At 35.8% G+C, this 21,974-nt stretch overlaps 1 protein-coding gene across 2 annotated transcripts in view; it reads left to right on the top strand.

Moving 5' to 3' along the window:
* Positions 1–21,974, top strand: part of STXBP5L (syntaxin binding protein 5L) — a 423,473-nt gene that overhangs the window by 246,116 nt on the left and 155,383 nt on the right. For both annotated transcript variants that reach the window (XM_069070001.1, XM_069070002.1), the window contains 4 exons: positions 3,409–3,487; positions 7,725–7,879; positions 13,613–13,685; positions 20,102–20,249. In XM_069070001.1, the coding sequence (XP_068926102.1) occupies positions 3,409–3,487; positions 7,725–7,879; positions 13,613–13,685; positions 20,102–20,249 (455 nt within the window). The remainder of the gene's footprint in view (positions 1–3,408; positions 3,488–7,724; positions 7,880–13,612; positions 13,686–20,101; positions 20,250–21,974) is intronic.

The raw sequence follows: 21,974 nt of genomic DNA on the forward strand, positions 1-21,974 counted from the left end.
TTAAATGACCCCAAGCTTTTTTCATGAAAAAAAGGCCATCTATTTTCACATCAGTTGTTTTACACTAATATTATTTGGCTGTGAATCAAAGAATACCATGGTTTCCTAATTATTATTATTATTGCTTTTTGGAGAGGGGAATTTAGGGCAATTGGGGTTAAGTGACCTGCCCAAGGTCACATAGCTAGTTTTGTGTTAAGTGTCTGAGGCTGGATTTGAACTCAGTTCCTCCTGAATCTAGGGCTGGTGCTCTATTCACTGTGCCACTTAGCTGCCCCATGGTCTCCTAATTATTAAAGCTGTGTGCTCCAAATATACAGTAAATGTGAGTAGAGGAGACTATACCATATTACCACCAGAATTGGACAGAAAAAGCAGCATAAAGGATTTTAGAGATATCGATGACCAAAAAGGGAGATCGGTCAGTCATGGAGTGAGATTGAAGGATGACCGGTAGATAATCTGCATGCTGTCTATTTTTACCATTACTACACGTAATGCAGCATCGACATATCTAGAGAAAGGCATCCACCATGTTCAGAGTTACTCCCTCTGGAGGAGTTATGAAAGGATATGAATATGTAAGCCATTGATGGTTTGTAATCTGTACTTTTGGAAAGAATGTTCACATCAGTAAGATCACAGATCCAAGGATGTATCAAAGTGGAATTGTAGATATGCTCACTGCACCATTCTCTGTAACAGTTATTGATACTTACAGGTTGGACTATCTTTATGACACTTTTTTTGTTTGTGTTCATAAGTGCTGCAAAGTGAAATGACCAATTGTCTTATGATGTCTCTTGTTTTTGCATGATAAAACCAATTTTACCAACTCCTTTTTTCATTCTCTAAGCAGAGCCTTAGAGCTTAATTTCCATTTAGTCATCTTTCCATTTGTTTGTCCTTTAGTTTCATTTGTAGTAAGAATGTCTGTATTGATGTGGTCATCCTAGTAAGGAAATGTCCCTTGATTCTCAGAGAGTGAGCTCTGATAGGTTCTATTATTTTAAGTGTAACCTGGCAATAGACTACCTACTATCCAAGGACCAGCGTATATAAGTACTGAGAAGCTCATCACCAGCAAGTTGGCTATTCAGTGATGATTTGACCTTGGGAACACATGAAATAAAAGGAAAATGATCCTCAGTCTCTTCTCCTACATTGACTATGTCACTGACATCAAACGTATCAGAGGCTACTAAGAATAATACGATTGGGGGGGGAGGGGCAGGTGTCTATAAACATTAATTTAATTGTTTTTATACTAAAAGTGGGATTTTTACCCAATGACCAGCAAGATAAAGGTGAGAAGACACTGAAAACAATTATAATATTTCCAACTCAATTCATTTAACAAGTTGTTGACACTGAAAAATGAAGAAATGGATAAAAGGTAGACAGCATCTTTTTTTGAGGAATTTAAATGAAGGCCTCAATGAAGAAACCCAAAGCATCCAGAAACTACCTCAGCTAGCAGATTCTCAATCTCCTTTCTAAGTAGAGAGACATAACAGCCAAGAGAAACATTAAGGATTTGTAAAACATTATGAAGTAGGCTGGTGGAAAATTAGCAGCAGCATCAACTTAACAAAACAATAGAAAGCAGAAGAAGGTAAAATGAGGCATGAAGCCTCATGAAATCTTGGCATGAAGCTCAACTAAGTTGGGTCTTCCTGATTATGAAACTATCATGCAAGAAAATGGAGGCAACTGATCCAGAGAGGTAATTCTAAACTGTAAAATCAGAATATATGCAAGATGTATGTATATTCGAGTGTTTTTTTCCTTATCAACCATGATAGAGAGATTGGACAAGAAAGGGGAAAGATTGCCACCTGCTGGAAGTCGAGGAGAGCAGTAGGAAGCAGGGCTTCAGAGGACTGCCAATAGATGGATGCTGCCATGAATGACCTTGTCTTATGGGAACTAAAGAGAGTTGCAGTGGGTATTTCCTCCATCAGTGCAAAACCACAACAATAAGTTATTTTACCTATATGACATAAAGTTGAGAGAGAGGGATAGAGAGAGGGAGAGAGGAAGGGGGAGAGAGAGAGAGAGAAGTTAATGAGTTAAATTATTCACATATTGGTCAGCTTTTTGGTGATGATCCTTTACAAACTCAGTTAAATTAGTCCTCATATGGTAAACACAGTCCACTGCTGGGCCTGTATTTAATGCCATTCTTCCTTGTTAGGGCTGGCCAGAGTTTGCACTACTCTGTCATAGACTTTGAGAAGGACCCAGAATTATCTCCAGACTGTGATGAGAGAAAGATTAAGACATTGGCAGAGGTTATATAAAGGGACTTATTAAAAAACAAACCAAGTCAACAGTTTGAAATCTTATGCTGAATTTGACTGATCACCATATATTTCATTCAAATATAGTTATGGCAAAAGAAATAAATTCAAATAAAGCAACATTATTCCCCTGCTGATGTTTTTAGTGGGTTTGCATTCTGCTTCCTTACATGTCATGGAACCCATTCCATTTTCTTTTTACTCCTGAGAAGCCATTCTTTTCTGCAAATACAGGTTTCATCAAACTTTTGTTTATTTTTAAACTAACAGCATAATATAACCCTTCTGCTCACTTTAACAAAAAAGTTTACATTTTAATGAAGTTTGAATATAAGGTAGTAACTGCTTAGTTGTCCCATGAAATTCTTTAAAATTGGATTCCTTTTGTAGACCAAAGTTTTCAAGGGATTTATGTTAGAAATTAATATTTTATATAATGTAATTACTTTCAAAACTTTATTTTGATTCCAGGTATGTCTAGGGATAGATAAGATTCCCAGTTCTGTGGTTGCTATCTTTGCCTTGACACTTAAAATTATATAGCTTGAAAAATGAGATTAGTAGTAACAGTAATAGCTAACATTTATATATAGTGTTTAATATGTGCCAAGAACTTTACAATTATTATCTCATTTGATCCTCACTACAACCTTGAGAGGTAGCTTGTTTCTTGTTTTACAAGATAAAGAACTGAGCCAAAAAGAAGTTAAGTGGCTTGCCCAAGGCCACATAGCTAGCAAATGTTTGAGGCCACATTGAACCCAGGTCTTCCAGACTCTAGTCCTGATGTTCAATCCATTGCACCACCTAACTACCCTGACAGTGAGACTAATACAATTTCCATAAGGTGAAAAACATGATTAAACATACCACACAGCTAATTTTGTTGAAACTTAAGACAGTTGGTTCAGGAAACACATATTTTGTTTATTGTATACATGGTTACTATTATGTCCCAGTTCCCTTTTAGATCCAAAATCCTCTAATTTTCTGTCATATATTTAACTACATTATTTCTTTTTCATTATATATCTTTAGTTGCTTATTTTCTCTTCACTGGTAAGTAGAATTTTTAATATCTAATAAAATTCTTTTCTTTCTTTAGGAAAAAGTCAAAGAGATGGAAGAAAACCTGAATCTTGTAAACCAATTCTTAAAGTTGAGTACAAGACCTGTAGGAACAGGTATGTGTTTTCACATCAGTGTTTTGTGTTGAGGGGAGAAAGAGAAGATGGGTTTAAAATTTTATACAAGATATGAAGATATAAAAGACAACTGGAGAGAAGTTTTCATTGTTGTCTAGGTGGTTTAAAAATACATAAGTAAATAAATTGTAAATGTGGGTTTTTTATATTTAAGTATAATTTCCCAGCATTTTAGTTATGTGGTTCTACTATAACTGACTATATTAATCTGATTTTCATTGAATGGTTACTAATAGACATTGATTATTGATTATGTTGTGATTATTTAATCAATGCTAGTAAATTATTTTAAGTTTAAATAAATATGAGATAAATTCATCATGACCATCAACCAACACACCTTAAGTACCTATTTATGTGTCAGACACAGTGCTAGGTGATAAGAGGCCTGTGATAAGAAGTCAAGCAACTATGCTTAAGATAATGCTAATGTAACTTTATCTTAAAATGTTAAAAATGTATGGCTGAGATAATAAATACAAAATAAATTGAGATAAAGACCAAATTATAACTATTAAGATAGAGATCAATGAAAACCTTTGCTGAGATCTTGAACCTAACTGAATCTTGAAGGGTGAATAAGATTTGAATTGTCTGAGGGGAGATAGGACTTTTTTTGCAGGATTGCCATCAAAATTGAAGGCACAGAAAGGCAGGAGTATGAAAAACATGCATAAGAAAGTGATTGCTAAGCTATTGCTAGTGATCTTTTGAAAAAAAAATGTAGAGAAAGGGAGTAGTTCCATACAATAGGAAGACAAATGTCCTAGTTTTCAAAAAGGTAAGATAGTAGATAAGTGTAGGTTAGTGACGTTATTGTTGATTCCTAGAAAAATTCTAGAAAATACCAACAGCTTAGTTAGTATATGTCTAGAAAAGGAAGACGTGACAACGAGAAACATCACAGCCTCATCAAGAATAGATTATGCCAAATTACTTCATTTACATTTTTGTCAGCATTGCTAGACTGGTAGATCAGGGGAATTTTATATAGATAGAGTTTGCCTAGATTCCAGCAAAGTCTTTCAAGCCATCTTTTCAGAAAGGGCCAAAAGATCTGGACTGGATGATAGTATAGTTAGATGAATTCAGAACTGATTGAATGACCCAGATCCAAAAAGCAGTCATTAATGAATGGTTCAAGGTCACCATGGAAAAATGTCTCTTTGCTAAAACGCTGTTTTAAATTATTGCATCACTAGTTATTAGTGGTTTGTAAAGGATGTTTGTCTTATATGTCCAGATTCTTACAGCAGCAATTGAATTTAATTTTTTTATTTTAAATTTTAAAAGCAAACCAACAACAACAACAACAAAAAAAGCCTGGGTCCCATTGATTGGAAGCTGAACAGATTGTGCTAAATGAAAGTAAATGAAATATTATTGTATCTCATTCATGAATATGAGGAACCATGTGGGGAGACTAATGTTAACTGATAAAGTGTGAGAAAAGCAGAACTAAAATAACATACACAATGATTAGAATAACATAAATATAAGAAACCAAAGATCTAAATAAAACATTAAAATAGATAAATGTAATATATAATAATACATAAATCAACATTTAGGTGCTTACAACCTGTTTTGATTAAAAAAAAAACATTTCACATTTTCTATCCTTGCATACTACCCGCTTTGCCCAATCCCATTCTAGATCCTTAACTATGTCTTTTATTTTTTGCCTTTTCTCTCTCCCTTCCTCCCTTCTTTCCTTCCCACTCTTTCTTGCATTTCTTCTCTATTCTTCTAGATGCCAACCTCCTCTTCTTACTTTTTTTTCTGAATTGTCTTCATCTGTGGCACCTCATTCTAAAAAATACTCATTCCCTTTTTCCCCTTTCTCACTCTGTCCCTCCTCTGGGATAATTCTATCTGCTCCTTCTTCATTGTCTTCATCCATAAATGTTCTCTCTTTATTTTGGCAATGACCCTACATAATATGAGACTTCTAAAGCAGTAGTCTTATTTCCTCCTTGTAACATATAAATACCAATCAGTCATTTAATATTTTCCAACTTATAACATGTAACTTGTTTGTTTTTCTTAAATTTCTTTTCTATGATTAATTTGTATATGCAATTCCCTGCTCACCTCTGATTTCCTTAATAGAAATGATTCAGATTTCTCCCTCTGTTGAAAAATTTTTTCCCCTCCGTCATCACTCAGAGTCACCTGAGTGACAGAAACAGTCTCAGGAACAGGGGTAGGACACCTGCGCCTTTGAGGTCACATGTGGCCCTGCAGGTCCTCAAGTGTGACCCTTTGATTGAATCTAAACTTCACAGAAAAAAAATTGTTTGGATTCAGTCAAAGGGCTGCACTTGCAGACCTACAGGGCCACATGTGACCTTAAGGCCATAGGTTTCCCACCCCTGCTCCAGACTATTTCCACGATCTCTGTATTTAAGATTAGGGGCAAAAGAGTGACCAGAATCAGATTAAAATTTTATTGGCAAATGTTTAACAAAATAAATAAAAATACAATCTAGAATATGTTAATTTGTGGTTTTTTAAGTCAACATGGGACCCAAAGGGAATCTGTTTCTGTTGGAGTTTGACACCACTATCATTGGCTTTTGGTTGTAGCTGCCTCAGCCTTATAAGCCTTTGAATTTTGCTGTTATTTGATTTTGTCCTGCTATTCTTTGTTCTGTCACTGCATTTTCAGTCCCAGATTTGTCACAATTTTTGAGAGTACAGTGTTTTAGTGAGATTTTCTATTATTTCCTCTAGACAGCTGATACTCATTTGTCTTTTTTAAATTCTTCTTGAGAGTCATAATTTACATCTTCATTTCATCCTTATTTCTTTAATTCTATTGAACTTCTAAACCTTCATATAGAGTCTCTTAATAGTTTTATTCTCATTTCTGGGTGACTGGTTTTTGTAGTATTATAGTATCTTGTTTTTGGACCTGACCTATGATTTCATTGGGTAAGAAAACTCTCTTTTCCAGAGCAAATCAGTGTCTGCTTTCCAATTTATCTTAGAGAGTTGTCTGAAAAGTTAGGTGACTTGCCACTTGTATTTTGTCAGTGAGTGTAAGAGGCAGTACTTGAAACCAAATCTTCCTTACTTTTTAAAAATGCGAATTGCTTACCTAAATAAAAACTCCCAGAAAATCATCATCTTTATTCTCAATTTAATGTTTCAAAATCCATCAGTTGGCCAATCAGCTTCCACTATAATATTTTATTGCTTAGTACAAAATTTAAGCAGAGTAAATTAGAAGGATTCTTTCTCTTATTTAAATTAAATACTTAAGCCACCACCAGTAGTATGACAGATATATAAGGGACATAGTTCGCCTGATGCTGTGATAAGATTTTAATAAAGGCTTTTTTCTTGTTAGAAATTTAATAGTAGCAGCTATTCCTGTTAGTATCGGTATGGTAATGTCTACACCATGAAATAGATTGAAAAAATTTCTGCTGAGTGAAATTATCCTATTGCTAATTACTATAGTCTCCAGAGGTAAGTGAATACTCAAGTTGAATAAGTAGGATGGAAGGAAATTTTTTAGAGAATTGCTAAAAATGTCCTGAAAGTTGATATATCTCACACACAAAAATTGGTACTGAAAAATAGCCAGCTTACAAAAAAAGAATTTGAGGTTACAATATCAGCCCCAAAAAGTTACTATTTAATGTTTGGCTTATTTTTCATTTTTTATTATTATTGTGTGTGTGCAAAAACACACACATATAAACATATAAAATCTTGTTTGGATGTTGTATGGAAAAAGAGAATTGGGAAATCATAAACTGTTGTGCAAATTGTAAATAATCTATGACATCTTGTTTACATTTGATTGTTTGGCTGTGTCGATATAATATCTAGCCACCTAATGGAAATTTGAAGATTTAGTTGAATCAGTGGAGTAAAAATAAGTCTAAACAAAACATTGAATTAAGACAAATTTTCTTTATATAGCATTTTCCTTTTCCTTTCTCACCCTCCAAGGATCAGAACTGCTATTAGCTTTGTTAGTCCACCTGTTTGTGATGCTAGTGATAGAAATTTCAGTTTTAACCCAGGTGGGAGGAGAAGGAAGCAGGCTTGTGGGGGAGTGTTACTTGGTCAGAGGTCTTTTTGGTACCCACCAAATAACTTTGTATAGGCCATCCTTTATTGTCCTGCAGGGCTGGCACCATGAGTAGATGTCATCTTAAAAGACTCTGCAATCTTATTGACCTCTTTTCTTCCTGTGCAGTGAACCATTCATCATCTTTTCTGGTGGATTGGCCTATGACAAAGCTTGTAGAAGACCAAGTTTGACCATCATGCATGGAAAATCAATCACAGTTCTTGAAATGGATCACCCTATTGTTGAGTTTCTCACTCTCTGTGAAACACCCTACCCGAATGGTAAGTTGTTGAAACAGTGCTGTAGATATTGAAAATAATCATTTAATTGTGGATATCGCTTGACATATTTCCAACACAATAAAGCTTAAATATTTTCAGTTTTGGCAGCTGACATCACTGTGAGTACAATACTGTGAGCCGCTGATGCTGGAGCAGGGCCTGCAGCTGTGTCTAATTGCCCAGCTAGAAGTGGGATAGATTTGGCTACAGCACTCCTGGGGCTCCAAAGTGCTAACATCAGGTAAGTGCTTGAAACTTTGATAGGGATGGTGGAAGCTGAGCTGGGAGAGTCTGGTAGGGGTCCTGAAGCAAAACCACTTGGGGAAATAGAGGCCTTATAGCAGCCCTTCCCAGTCCACCTCCACCTGCCCAGTCTCAGGGCCAGTCAAAGTTTAAAGCACTTACCAGATGTCAGGACTCCGGAACTAGTGTGGTGCTACAGTCACATCTTCCTCACTTCTGGATTTCCAGCAGATGTGGCTGCAGCACCTCTGTCTTTTGGGAGGAGTTTTATTGGGGTTTTTTGGTTACTGATACATAGTTGTGACCTTGATGTATAGATTTCTCATAACAACCCTTCGGATTCACATTAAAAAGGAAGTAAATTAATGCAGAAAATTGGGTTCTATAGCTCTTTTATTCTACAGAGTTCTAATGAAATAAGGAGGACGCATACTATTTATGATGCTAATTTCTAATCAGTCGACAGTTATTTACTGAGTGCTTGCTATGGGCTCAGAAACATGCTAAGGATGCATTGTGTAAAGTACCAAAGTATAAGGTATGGTCTTTCCCTTCAAAGAGCTCTTGATTCAGTTAGAGAGATAAGCCAAACATGAGAAACACTAACCTGACACTATATGCTACATAATTGTGTAGTACAAAGTGAAAGTGTAATAGGAATTCATAGAAAAAGGGGATAAATGAAGGTTTTATGGAAAAGGTGGAACATGAGCCTGGCCTTGAAGAAGGGGTGGGATTTGAATAGCCAAAAGGAAGTATTCGGTGTGAACAAAGACACAGGTAGGAAGTAGGAACAATCGTGTGTTCCTTGTACTATCCTGATTAGACAGTGTGGATTAATTGGAAATATAGAGTTTAATGAAGTAGGTTGAAGCCAAGTTACAAAGGGCTTAGTTAGTGGAGTTATGTGGCACAGTGGATAGAGCATTACTGTTTGAATGAGAAAGAACTTCATTAAAATCCTTCCTCACACATTTAAGAGCCGTATGATAATGGGCAAGTCACTTAACCTCTCTCTCACTCTCTATTTCCTCATCTGTAAAATGAGGAGGTTGAGCTCAGTAGCCATTAAGGTCCCTTCCAAAACTAATGCTACAATCCTATGAACCTATGACTTTATTTAATAGGAAATGAAGACATATTGAAGGTGTTTGATCTGAGGAGTACCATGATGAAAGTGGAAAGAAGACCAGTGTGGCAGAGACTTGAAGGTTAAATCTGAGATTAAAGAGGAATACATAAGGGAGGATATGGAGGCAGCTATTCAAATCCTTAGGCATGATGTGATTAATGCCTCAATTAAGGTAGTAATGACAAAAATGGAGAGAAGGAGGGAATGCAAGAGATAAGAAAAAAATCAATAAAATTTGAAGGCTGACTGGGCACATATAATAAATTAGAGGGATGAATCAGAAGATGACTTCAAATTTTCGAGTGTGACTGACTAGAAGAATTGTGGTTCCAATTAACAAACTAACAAAATTGGAAAAGAGACATTGTTTGAGAGGGGAGAGATGAATTTTGTTTTCACCATGTTGCATGAATGTATCCATCAGAAGATGACATAAGAATTTAAATCCAGATAGAGTCCCCTCCAGACCATAAAAACAGCACCTCCTTTGGAGATATGGAAACCATTCCCTCATTCATTCATTTATTCATTCATTAAAAAAGCATTTATTAAGTGCCTACTATGTGCCAGGCATGGTGCTAAGTGCTGGAAATAAAGTAAAAAAAAAAAATATATATATATATGTAGTTTCCCTCATGGAGTTTACCTTCTATTCGGGGGAAACAACACGTACATAGATAAGTAAATATGAAATATCTACAAAATAAGTACAAAGTCTTCTGGGATTAAGGATGGGTAGGTGCGATTGCAGCTGAGCTTCTTATGGTAGACGAGCCTTGAAGGACGCTAAGGATTCGGAAAGGCAGAGTAAGAATCAAATACATTTCAGGCATGAGAGAAAGTACAAAGGGTTGATGCTTGTGTTTAAAACTTGAATTATTTTAAAGAAATAAACAATACAAAAGAAAGAATTTAGGATAACATTTTATTCCAGGACAAGTTTTAGGTTAGTATTATGATAATTTAACCATAAAATAATAGTCTCATGACCTTATATTGCCTTGAGTGATATATTGTTCCCAAACCAATGATCTTATTAAGCAGTAGAGGAAAAAAATAAGAAAAATGATTAGTTTGTGCTCCAAAATTTGGGGGAGAGAAAGGGTAAGGGAACATAATTAAGGAAGTATTTTCCCCTTTCAAAGTGCTCTCCCTCTGCTTTATGTATCTTGTATGTACCTCTTAGGAGTACTTAACATGGGTTCAGTGAACTTTTTTTTTTTGAGGACTGTATTTCAATATAATTGGATTCTCTTATAATCCTATGTATTTTATAATATAAATTTAAAGACATTGTTTTGACAAAGGGTCCATAGACCAAAAGGAGCCTGGTCTAGTTATTTACTAGAGTTTACTGGTTTTTTTTTTTACTAGGTTTTTACAAGACTTTACTAGACTGGTCTAATTATTTACTATGTTATCTCTACCACCATAATGTAACCTCTTTTACCTACATAGTACATACATAATAGGCACTTAATGCTTACTGAATGACAGTTCAGTCATGCATTTCCAAATTTCAGTTACGTGGCATTTTAGAATGAGGAAGAACCTAAAAATAATTTAAAGCAAATTTCTTGCTTTATAAGTGAGAAAACCAATATCCATATGGGCTAAAGTGGCTTTCCCAGGGGCCTACAACAATCCAGTGGCAGAGGTAACACCAGAACCCAAGTCTCTTCCCTTCGAGACTAGTGGCCATTCTACTAGAATATGTTTTATTTCTATATGCTTTGTGTCAGGTAAACAGACATCTAATGATGGAAAGACTCTTTCAGTTTTCATCAGAGTATGTTGTATCATCTAGACCCAGGCATAGTATGCTCACACATTCATACATAGTGCTGTATTTACTAACAGATACTCTTAGATAATCAGGAAAGAAACTCTATCAGGGCAGGGAGAAGGAGTCAAAAGCTACTTTTATTGCCTTAGAGTATTTTGAAGGGTATTCAGCAATATATGTATTTTTTTTAAACAATTGGGGTTAAGTAACTTGCTCAAGGTTACACAGCCAGGTATTTCTGGTTGGGTGCTAAGTGTCTGAGCCCAGATTCGATCCAGGTCATCCCGGCACTGGGGCCGGTGCTCTTACTTGCTGAGCCACCTGGCCACCCCTAAGCAATTGGGGTTAAGTAACTTGCTCAAGGTTACACAGCCAGGTATTTCTGGTTGGGTGCTAAGTGTCTGAGCCCAGATTCGATCCAGGTCATCCCGGCACTGGGGCCGGTGATCTTACTCGCTGAGCCACCTGGCCACCCCTATATGTATTTTCTTTGTAGCAGTCCACTGTGTCATACTTAAAATGAATGCCCAGGGACTACTTCATTGCAGGACTTAGTTTACACCTTTGAATTCTAAGATAACAACAAGGGTCCCAAGATTTCTTTGGACAAAACCAAGGAAAACTTTGTAGAATTCGTATTGAAAGCCTTTATGATTCTGGGGCTCCCCAAGGGAGTTACAATTGCAATGCACACAAAGGTAGCTTCCTTTCTTCTTACAGTTGGGGTTTGGGATTCCATAAATATTTTAATTTTAGTATCTTTCCAGGCTATGACTCTACTTTAGAATTGATCCATGGTATCCACAAATATACAAGCATATGAATTGTTGTTTATATAGGAGAGATGTTGTATAAGATGTCATATGATAAAGAAATTAAGTGCATGAACTAATCCATTCATCGAATGAATAAAGGCAGAAACTGGGGGAAACACAGTGTACCCTGTACTAGTATCTGGGTAACAAAGAAGACTAGAACTTAAAGAGAAATAGGCAATCATGGCACACCAGATGTTGTGTGTCTAAGAATATTAGAAATATTATGCAATCTCAACATTAGACTTAGACTTTTAAGTCTAATGTTGAGATTATATAATATTTCTAATATTATTAATATTTTCTTTTTCCTAATTTTTTTAGGGGAGAAGGTAAGGCAATTGGGGTTAAGTGACTTGCCCAAAGTCACACAGCTAGTTTTTTGTGTTAAGTGTCTGAGGCCAGATTTGAACTCAGGTCCTCCTGACTCTAGAACTGATGCTCTGTTCACTGCACTACCTAGATACCCCTTTAATATTTTCTTTTTTTTGCCTTTTTTAGGGCAATTGGGGCTCAGTAACTTGCCCAAGTTTACACGGCTAGTTTTGTGTGTGTGTGTGTGTGTGTGTGTGTGTGTGTGTTAAGTGTCTGAGGCTGGAACCGAACTTGGGTCCTCCTGACTCCGGAGCTGGTGCTTTACTCACTGCGCCACCCAGCCACCCCCAATATTTTCTTTAAGGGATAATGGTTGCTTTGACATAAAATCTACAATTGACTTTTTTAAAAAAAGGCTCAGCTAAAGGAGTGATTTACTTTAAATGTTGACTTCTGATTATGGACTTGGGGAGTTTCAGAGAGTGTTATGAAGATCTATATATAATGGTAAAAATCCAGTAATTGTTTTGAATCCTTTTTTCCAATAAAATCTTGGGTGGGGGAAGAGTTGATGGATAAAGGAATATGACTCAGTGCTAGTCAGGATAATATAAAGTAGTATTCAAGCAAAACTCAGTGAAAAAAAATTTCAGACATATCAGAGATGTTTGGAATTAGGTAATTAATTCATGTTATTTATTAGTTCTGAAAGATACAAATGTTTAAATCAATAAAATCACAAAACCTTGACATATTAAATACCTAATAAATAAATGATGGCTCAATGAACTATGATAATAATGTACATTGTAAGGTAGACTTTAACATGCTTTAGGTTATTTTTATAGATGTAAAGGGCAACATTAGTATCCTAAACCTTCACTAAAGTCTGCTCACCTTAGCAGTACATACTAAGCAGTAGTAGCTACTTGGAAAATACTTGTTCAATCCTAGTGAATTGAGTTGGATGTAGGATCATGAAATTTAGTAGTGACCATCTCAACCAACTGGATATAACATATTTCATACAAACAAGACATTTCTCTCTTCATCCCTTTCTTGGCATGGCAAAAATCCAAATGCTAGATGGAAGATAAGATGGGAACATAGGTGGTGACTATCTCACGCTTTCTTGTTGCCAGTGGTTCACCTCTGACACCACTCGATGTTTATTGAGAAGTCTGCAACCATTAGTTGTGAAACTATCTTCAAAATTCCTTTATATCTGCAGTGGCAACCTTAATTCCCAGTATGAAAAACTAATTTAAAAGAAGGAATCATGCTCCCCAAATTTTCCTTTAACCTTGGTTCATCATTCTAACTTTAATGTAAATGACATTTGTTTAAGATCTATTAAGAGACTGAAACTTTAGTGGTAACAATTTAAAAAAAACCTAATATGAAAGCTTGCCATTTTTCTTTGCTTGTGTATTTATTTTTAGAATTTCAAGAACCTTATGCTGTAGTAGTGCTTCTGGAGAAAGATCTAATTGTAGTTGACCTGACACAAAGCAAGTAAGTTCCAAATGTGAAGATTACTTCTAACTTGGTTTGCATTATAATTTATGATTAAAGTAATCAAGGACTTTATAAAGAATCATCTTTGATATTGAAACTTTTCATGAAGATGTTTTACTCAAAGTATTAGAAATAGATCCAAATTTTCTGGAAATGAAAAACCCCAATATGTTTTGGGGAGCCCTTAACTAACTAAAGAGATAGCTAAAAAAATGACCTCAGACATGTAGAGAAAGGATTTCATTCAAAGACAGAGAACACAGGAGTTAAACCATGTGAAACCACTGCACACATTTTATTAGTGATGCGCATCTCTTCTTGGTCTTTTTTTTTTTTTAGGAAAGTAGAGAAAACTTTATTTATTCTTTCTCATGAGAAAGGGCCTTCTGCCCCTGTTGCTCAAATGGTGTCTGCCAGGGAGAGAGCAGCAGGTAGAAGCAAGTTCATGATTATATAACCTTCTAATGCAGAAACCCAACCCCCCAACTGGCCTTCACTCTTTTTTTTTTTTTTAAAGCAATAGGGGTTAAGTAACTTGCTCAAGGTTACACGGCCAGTTATTTCTGGGTGTGGTGTTGAGTATCTGAGCCCGGATTTGATCCAGGTCATCCCGACACTGGAGCCAGTGCTCTTACTCGCTGAGCCACCTGGCCGCCCCTTGGCCTTCACTCTTATTGGTAGGGAGGCTGGCCCTCAACCTAAGCGCAAGGATCTATCTTGGAGACTAAGGACACGGAAACATGTGGGTGTCCAATGCAAGGCCAGGAAGGCAGTTTTATCCTTATTTGGCATATCTTGTGCTGAGGCGGCACTGGGGAGGGTCTCCATTGCTCTAAGTCCCATATTCCTGTAAGGTCAGGTGATCTCTAAATATAGGCCTAGTGGACACTGAAGCCACCCTAGTTTAATTTTTCAGAATGGGGAAGCTTCACTGCAGATTATCACTCACAAATCCCCCCTGTTCTTTTATACCTTTTGAAGTTTCCGCACTTTTCTTCATTCTAATTACCCTAGACGCATTGACAACATACACGGGGGCAGTCCCCTTTATGAATGCAGATACAAGGATTCAAAAGAAAACAGTAACAAACAATTGTCCTTTCAAAGTCCAAAAATCTCTTTTCACACTGCTTTCTGGATCTGAAGAAGTCATCTGGTCACTTAGGGTCATCCATCTTCAGTCCTGCATCCCAGCCTCTCTTTCTTCCTCCTTCTTTCATTCATTTACCTACAAAAGGAACCTTGGTACCAAATTAAATGACCACTCCAGAACCCTTATCATTCTTACAAAATTAAAATTGGAGTCTCGGTCAATTGTCATGATCACACATTAAACCAGTTTCTTATATTTTGCATTAATCTATTATTAATTCCTCTACCAGGAGGATGGGATTTCACTAAAGGATTTAATAATATTCCCACAAACCCTTGACCTACTTGTCCCCATATTATTACAAAGAACTAAAGGACCCTGACTCAGACAGGAATACCTATGCTAAATCCTAAGCCTAATAGCTTTATCTTATAGTATCTTAAGATGTTCCAGAATCAAGTATTTAATAGATTTGTTGTTTATTTCAAAACTTTTGATTATTGAAACTTGCCACCAAGAATAGGGACAAAACTGTAATGAGGGAACCATATTTCCCAAACTTCAGAATGTCAATTTCAGGCAAAATGTATACCAAGCTGCAATCTGCATTGAGCCAAGCTTAAAGTCTGCCAGTTGCTTGCGGGTAAATCAAGTCAGAAGAAGCCTACCTCAGCTCATGCAGAACAGTCGTTTCCCTGACCTTCCTTACCCATATCTCACAGGCCTTCCATACCTGTACTTCACAGTGTATGGCATCATGTCTTCTTGGTCTTATGACAGTAAAATTAACGTGTCTACCAATAGAGGTGTTATACTATGCATTTTATCTTTAAGCAGAAAATTAACAATGAGGAGGAGTTGAGCTTGGGGAACTGGAGAGAAGAGAAGCTTTTTTCTCCAGGTATTTCCATTGTAGGCACTAATGGACTCAAATGAATTGTGTTGATGCCAGAGGTTATCTCTTCCCCTGTTCTTTATATCAGTAGTGGTGAACTTCAAATTGACAAATACTCTCCCTACCACGTATTTTAATTTAAATGACAGTGGATTTGAAACTTATGAACCTCTGTACCCTGCACCATAGAGTAGTATAGGTCTATTTTCTCACATATTCGGTTTTACTGATGTTCACATGTGAATCTAACTCCTTACCTGCGGTGAAGAATCCATTCTGAGTTCCCCTGTGCTCTAATTTGTAGTACATGCCTTCAATGAAGTTTGTATTCATAGGTTTAACCAGAGCAGCACTATATCTATGTTGTTATATTGATAGATTTAAGTCTACCTCAGCCTAGTTCCCTCCAATTCTGGCTCTTCTGGCTCTATCTCTTTTTTTTCAAAAACTTATCTTCATGTATATTTTCTTATCTAATGATTTATGCCTTTTTTTAACATGCTCTCTTTCATTATGTTTCCATTATTCTCTTCTGATTTTCCTCACTTTCTCAAACTGATTTCTCTGTATTTCTTTTGCAAACTTCCCTTCTGTGATCTGATTGCTTATTAACATCATCAAAAACCCACTATATTAATTCTCTGTATTCATGTATTCAGAAAGCTCATCCATCCACATGCTTTCAGTTACCATGTGTACATAAGTAAATTACAAATTTGGTTCTCAATCAATTATCATAACCTTCTGCTTTTTCTCATGTTTTCAGATATGTAGGATTGCTATCCCTCAGCAGCATAACAGTTGAAATATAACTTTCAAGAAGTGGCTTATCATAATCCCCCTCCAAAATAATCACCCTTTTCCAGTCTCAAGGGCATTATTCTTTTCCTACCCAATTCACCTGGAACCATTTTTAATAACCCTGTATCTTTAAGCACCCCAGATAACAAATCACTTCGCACTGCCAATTCTTTCTTTCCAGAGTTTCTTGAAAGTACCTCTCATTTCCATTTTTAAGCCATCAACCTAGTCTAGACCTTCATCCCTTTTTATCAGCACACCTACAATATTACCTTCTAGTGGTTGTTTCTCTATTCAGTGATTCCTCATTCCCCTCCCCCTCAAATGCTAGAATAAACCTCAAATACTGTTATTATGTCATTGTTCTTCTGATTGCTTACATTAAACCAAATCTCCTATGTTTCATCTCTAAGGTAATCTACTTACCATCTTGTATCCTTTTATCTCACCACCATCAACACTTGTTCTCCCTCAACATGAAGTTTATCCAGCCAACCTAGCTCATCTGTTCACTAAACACAACTTTGCTATCTCCTCCTCTGTCTCTGCACATGATATCCCATTTGGGATATGTTCCTGCTGCTTCCATTTTATTTTTCTCCCTTGCTTTAAAACCCTGTTCTAAGTGTAATTCCTACAAGAAGCCTTCCTCAGTCCCCCTCCCCCAACACTACTTTATTTACAAACTCATTTATGGTTTTTTACTTATACTTAAGATATTTATATGTCACATGAAATTCTTCAATCATTTTCCTATATGTAGAGTGCAAGCTCCTTGAGGAGGGACTACATTTTTATTCCTCTAGTATTTCTTCATACCTTCTGGACTTGTGAGAACTTAGATGTTGGTTAAGGAGCAGAGTCATACAAATCGGTATGAGTTTACAGACCAGTGATCTGAAAGAAATTATACTAGGGCTAATGGAGGAGGAGCAAAGATGAGGGGACTGAGCCGATGATTTCATCATTCAGGAAACTCCCAATGTAGAAACTTTCCCACTGATACCTCTCAGCAACTTGTCTGTAAAACATTGTCTTAGAAGAGGTCACTGAAAAAATTAAATGGCCCATGATCATACAACTAACATGTGTCAGAGGTAGGATTTGAACCCACATCTTCTTTACTCCAGTGCTAGCCTTTCCACTCTACCACACTACCTTTGGGAAATTAATAGGCCTAGGAGAAATTAAATAGTTGACAAGTAGGAATTGTTATAACGATAAATAAACAACGAAATAGAGTGCTCTTTTTTATAGTATTCTACCTATTGATGTTAGCCTCATACTCCCGCATTCATTGCTTAAATAAAATTGGCAAATATGGTCATTTAAAACTTAAACATGTTTGAATGCATACACTGGTAGAATCTCTTCACCCAAGTGTTACCTGTAAATGTTCTCTTCCTGTTTGCATGGGCTTGTCTTTAGTGTACATCAGTCTTTTGTGTTGCTGTTTCAGAGACAATATAGACAAGATAAGCATTTATAAAATGATAGAGTTAGAAGAGACCTCAGCAGTTTAGTCTTGCCATCATGCAAATGAATGATTAAACCAATCTAGACAGATCATAAGATTAGAGCTGGAGGGGACCTCAAAAGTCATGTAGTCCAAGCCATCACTTTAGTTAAATCTAGGACTTAAGAAGTCTAAGTATCTTGCCCAGGGTCATGCAGGAAGTAAGTGACTAAGCTGGGATTTGAACCCACTTCCTTGACTCTAAAACCAATATTCTTCCCCTTGCCTCTGACTGGTTTTTGTTGTTTTTAGTTTTCTTTTTCAAAAAATCAGATATTTAGTAGCCTCTCTTAGATAACCACTTCCAGTTTTTATCATCCTCATGGTTAAAAAAATAGCACCTTGCAACCAACTGAAATTTCTCTGCCCTGAATTGCATTTACTTTTTAAACCATAGAATCATTCGTTCACTCAGTCCAATGCATGAATTCCATCTGTAGCTTCCCTGATAGGGAGTCATACAAGCTTTCTTTAAACAAGACATTTCTAGTGACAAAGAACTCCTCTAACTTACAAAGAAACCCATTCCATTGTAAAAATTACTCATTGTTCAAAAGTTCTTTAACTGAAGTAAAATCTATTTCCTTATAGCTTCCTTGCTAATGCTAGTTCCACCTACTGGATGATGCTGAATAAATGTACTTTTTCTTCCAGATGACAGCCCTTTTTATATTCAAAGACACCTATCATTCCCTACCTCCCTCCTCTCCCAAAACTTCTCTTTTCCAAGCCAAGCATTTCCAACAGCAAGGTAGCATATAAAAATATCCCTTGGGATCCCACTGCTTTTGAAAACATTTGTGAATGCTAAATATATGTCCTGACAATGCCAAAATTTCCAAAAGTTCCTTTTAGTCTTTTTGTATCAAGGATATCTTGAAAATAGTTAAATCTGGCTAGAATTATGAGACTCCAAAATGATCTTATTCCAGATTTTTAAAAATCTGTATAAAAGAAGAATCATGGGATTTTTTTTTCATCTTTGAAGGGCTATAAAGTAAATTTACTACTGAAAGCATGTTGGATTATTTTACTGAACTTGTCATCTAGCAATTAAAACAAAGATTGCTTTGTTTTAAGGATGCTACAATAAATATAATTTGTAATCATTGTATTTATTATTCATTCAATAAATTTCAATGTTGAGATCAATATTTTGTAGGCTAACTCACTATACTAAGTATGAGAAATATTTAATAATGCAGGTAGAATCCCATTTTAACGAAGCTAACAAGATAACTTTGCTATTACATTAAAATATCATCAAAATAAAAGGAACAGAAAATAGTATATCATTTAACTTTTTCTTTAATTAAGGAAAATTTTTCATATGCATTCTGTTTGTAAGTGGTAATTACTTTGTTCAGTGTGTTTTTGTGGTTACACTAAAATAAAACATTTTGAAAAATATATAAAGTTTTTAAAGAACATTTAAAATTTCACTGGTACTGGTCACTATTCATATAAACACAACAATTAAACAAATTAACTGCTAAGAAGAGATGAGCTTGTAATAATATCTGTTATATAGGACTATCAAATTGGATTCATTGTGTTAACTCTAGAAAATCAATGTTAGTATGGGACTTTGGTTGAGATGTGGAAATAGCCTCATAAGTAGAAGTATACAATCATATTTATTAAAATAGATTTATTAAAATCATATTAATTAAAGCATATAATCACATTTATGAAAAACATATATTTATTTTAAAAGAATTCTACCCATATGTTGTGTTAAGTTGTAAAGTTTGCTTTTCTAAAGAAACTGTTGCTGATAAAATACATGCCTTAAAGAACTTATAAAATAGTATTTGGGAATTCACTGGCACTGTAATTTATAATTTAGAAAATTTTCTTGGTCACTGTTGATATGCTGCTTGATTTTGCTTAATTGTGCTTTTCCTCTTTTTCTGTCTTTTATAAGGGATGGTTCATTAAATAGGGGAGAGGGAGGGATATATTCAGAAATGAGAGTGATATAAAAGAATGTTAAAAATAAGAGAAGTTAAATATATTTTTTTTAAAGTTAGTAACCAAAAAAAGAACTTTCTAGGTGTTTTTATTTTCATTCATAATGGAACTAATATATTGTCTTCACCTATTAGTTTTCCGATCTTTGAAAATCCTTATCCCATGGACATTCATGAATCACCAGTTACCTGCACAGCGTATTTTGCTGACTGTCCTCCGGATTTGATTCTAGTACTCTATTCAATAGGAGTTAAGCATAAAAAGCAAGGATACAGCAATAAGGTAAAAGAGACATATAAGGGACTATTTACTTTTATTTTACTTTTATCCATATTTTATTGCCTTATGTATTTCTTAAAGCCTGTGAAGTAGAGTAGCATTATTAAGAGTTGCAACATGAAGTATTACTTTATTTCTAATGATAATAGCTGATGTATAGAATCTCCCAGGTGGGACTGTTAAGGGCTTCTCAAATGCTTTTCGTGTGTAGTCAAGAAGTGGGAGAGATAGAAAATTTAGAAAATCTGTAACCCCTCATTGAATTGGTATATACATAAAGAGTTACCATACAAAATAATGCATAAAGGCCTAGAATAGGTGTAAACAAAGTACTATGCAAGATTTAAGGAGGAAAAAATCATTATTGACAGGGAATATCAGGGTTAACTTCATGAAATAACTGAAATTTGAAGTGAGTTTTAAGGAATGCAATAGCAGTTCAAAAGATGAGGTTGAGGAGAGGACATCCCAGGCATAGGGAGCAAAAAAAGTCACGGAAGCGGGACATCAGTGTTTGTAGGTCAACAAGCAGGGCAGTTTGGCTGGAGTGTAAAATACATGGAAGGACATAGCATGAAATGAGACTGAAATCAGATGGCAAAATACCTTGAATGTCAAAGTCAAGAGGTTGAAATTTGTTAGATAGGTAGCAGGAAGTCATTGGAAGATGCTGAGTTGAGGGGAGATATGACTAGACTGAGATGACAGAGAGTTCTGCAACAAATATGCAGGCTAGACTCTTGGGTGCCCCTACTGACAATTAGAAAGCCTGGGATTTATGACAATCCATGGATCATCCCTAAAGGTAAGTAGGGTCAACACTGGTCTAGAGTAAGACTCCTGCCAGAATGCATCTTTTGGGACCACTCTCATCCAGACCAACTTGATGACAGAAGCAACTTAAATGACAGAAGCAATTCTGAAATCAGCTGGATACTAGAGTCACAGCCTGGAGTGATTCTAGGACTTGCCATGAGTAATTTTGAGATTAAAAGTATTAAACAGTTTTGGAAGCCTATGAAAAGAATTTATGTCAGGTACTCTCAAAGAGATAAAGAGACAAGGTTTATATTGGCAGCATTAATGTAAGCCACTCTATCAAATGCTTTTCTTTCAGTAGTTTCTCTAGTACTCTAAGAGTCTGCCATATGGAGAAATAATAATCTCAGGGGGGAATGTCCCCATAAAAAAAGCTTATTCGCTAGTGCTAATGATTTCTCAATTGTCAAATCTAATGGTCTTTTCTTAATCCTTATCTAGCTTGTTATCTTTTTTGGCTTTTAACACTATCTTTTCATCCTGTATACTTTTTTCTCTCTTGGCCTTCCTCCTACTATCTTGACTATTCCTTCTTAATTCCTTTTGCTGCCTCTTCATGTATGTCATGCCTACTAACAGTGGCCATCCCCCAAGGCTCTGTTCTGTGCCCTCTTCCCTTTTTGCTCCAGATGGTCTCATTTGGTAAGTTCATCAGATCCCATGGCTTTCACTGTCATCTCTCTCTAATGATTGCCAGGCGTTTCCAGCCCTCTCTCTTGAACTCTAGTCTCACATCACCAACTATTTCTTAGACATCTTGAAGACATCAAATGTAATGTTTCCAAAATAGAACTCCTTATCTTTCTCCCCATATCCTCCTATGCAACTTCTGAATTTTCCTCTTCCTGTCTGAGGCACCACCATCTTTCTAATCATCCAGGCTCACAAGTTTGGTATTATCCTCAATTC

The sequence above is a fragment of the Petaurus breviceps genome, unplaced genomic scaffold (assembly GCF_028583685.1).
Source record: "Petaurus breviceps papuanus isolate PSGF00001 unplaced genomic scaffold, PetGlider_PUasm1.0 90792, whole genome shotgun sequence".
Lineage (NCBI taxonomy): Eukaryota > Metazoa > Chordata > Mammalia > Diprotodontia > Petauridae > Petaurus > Petaurus breviceps.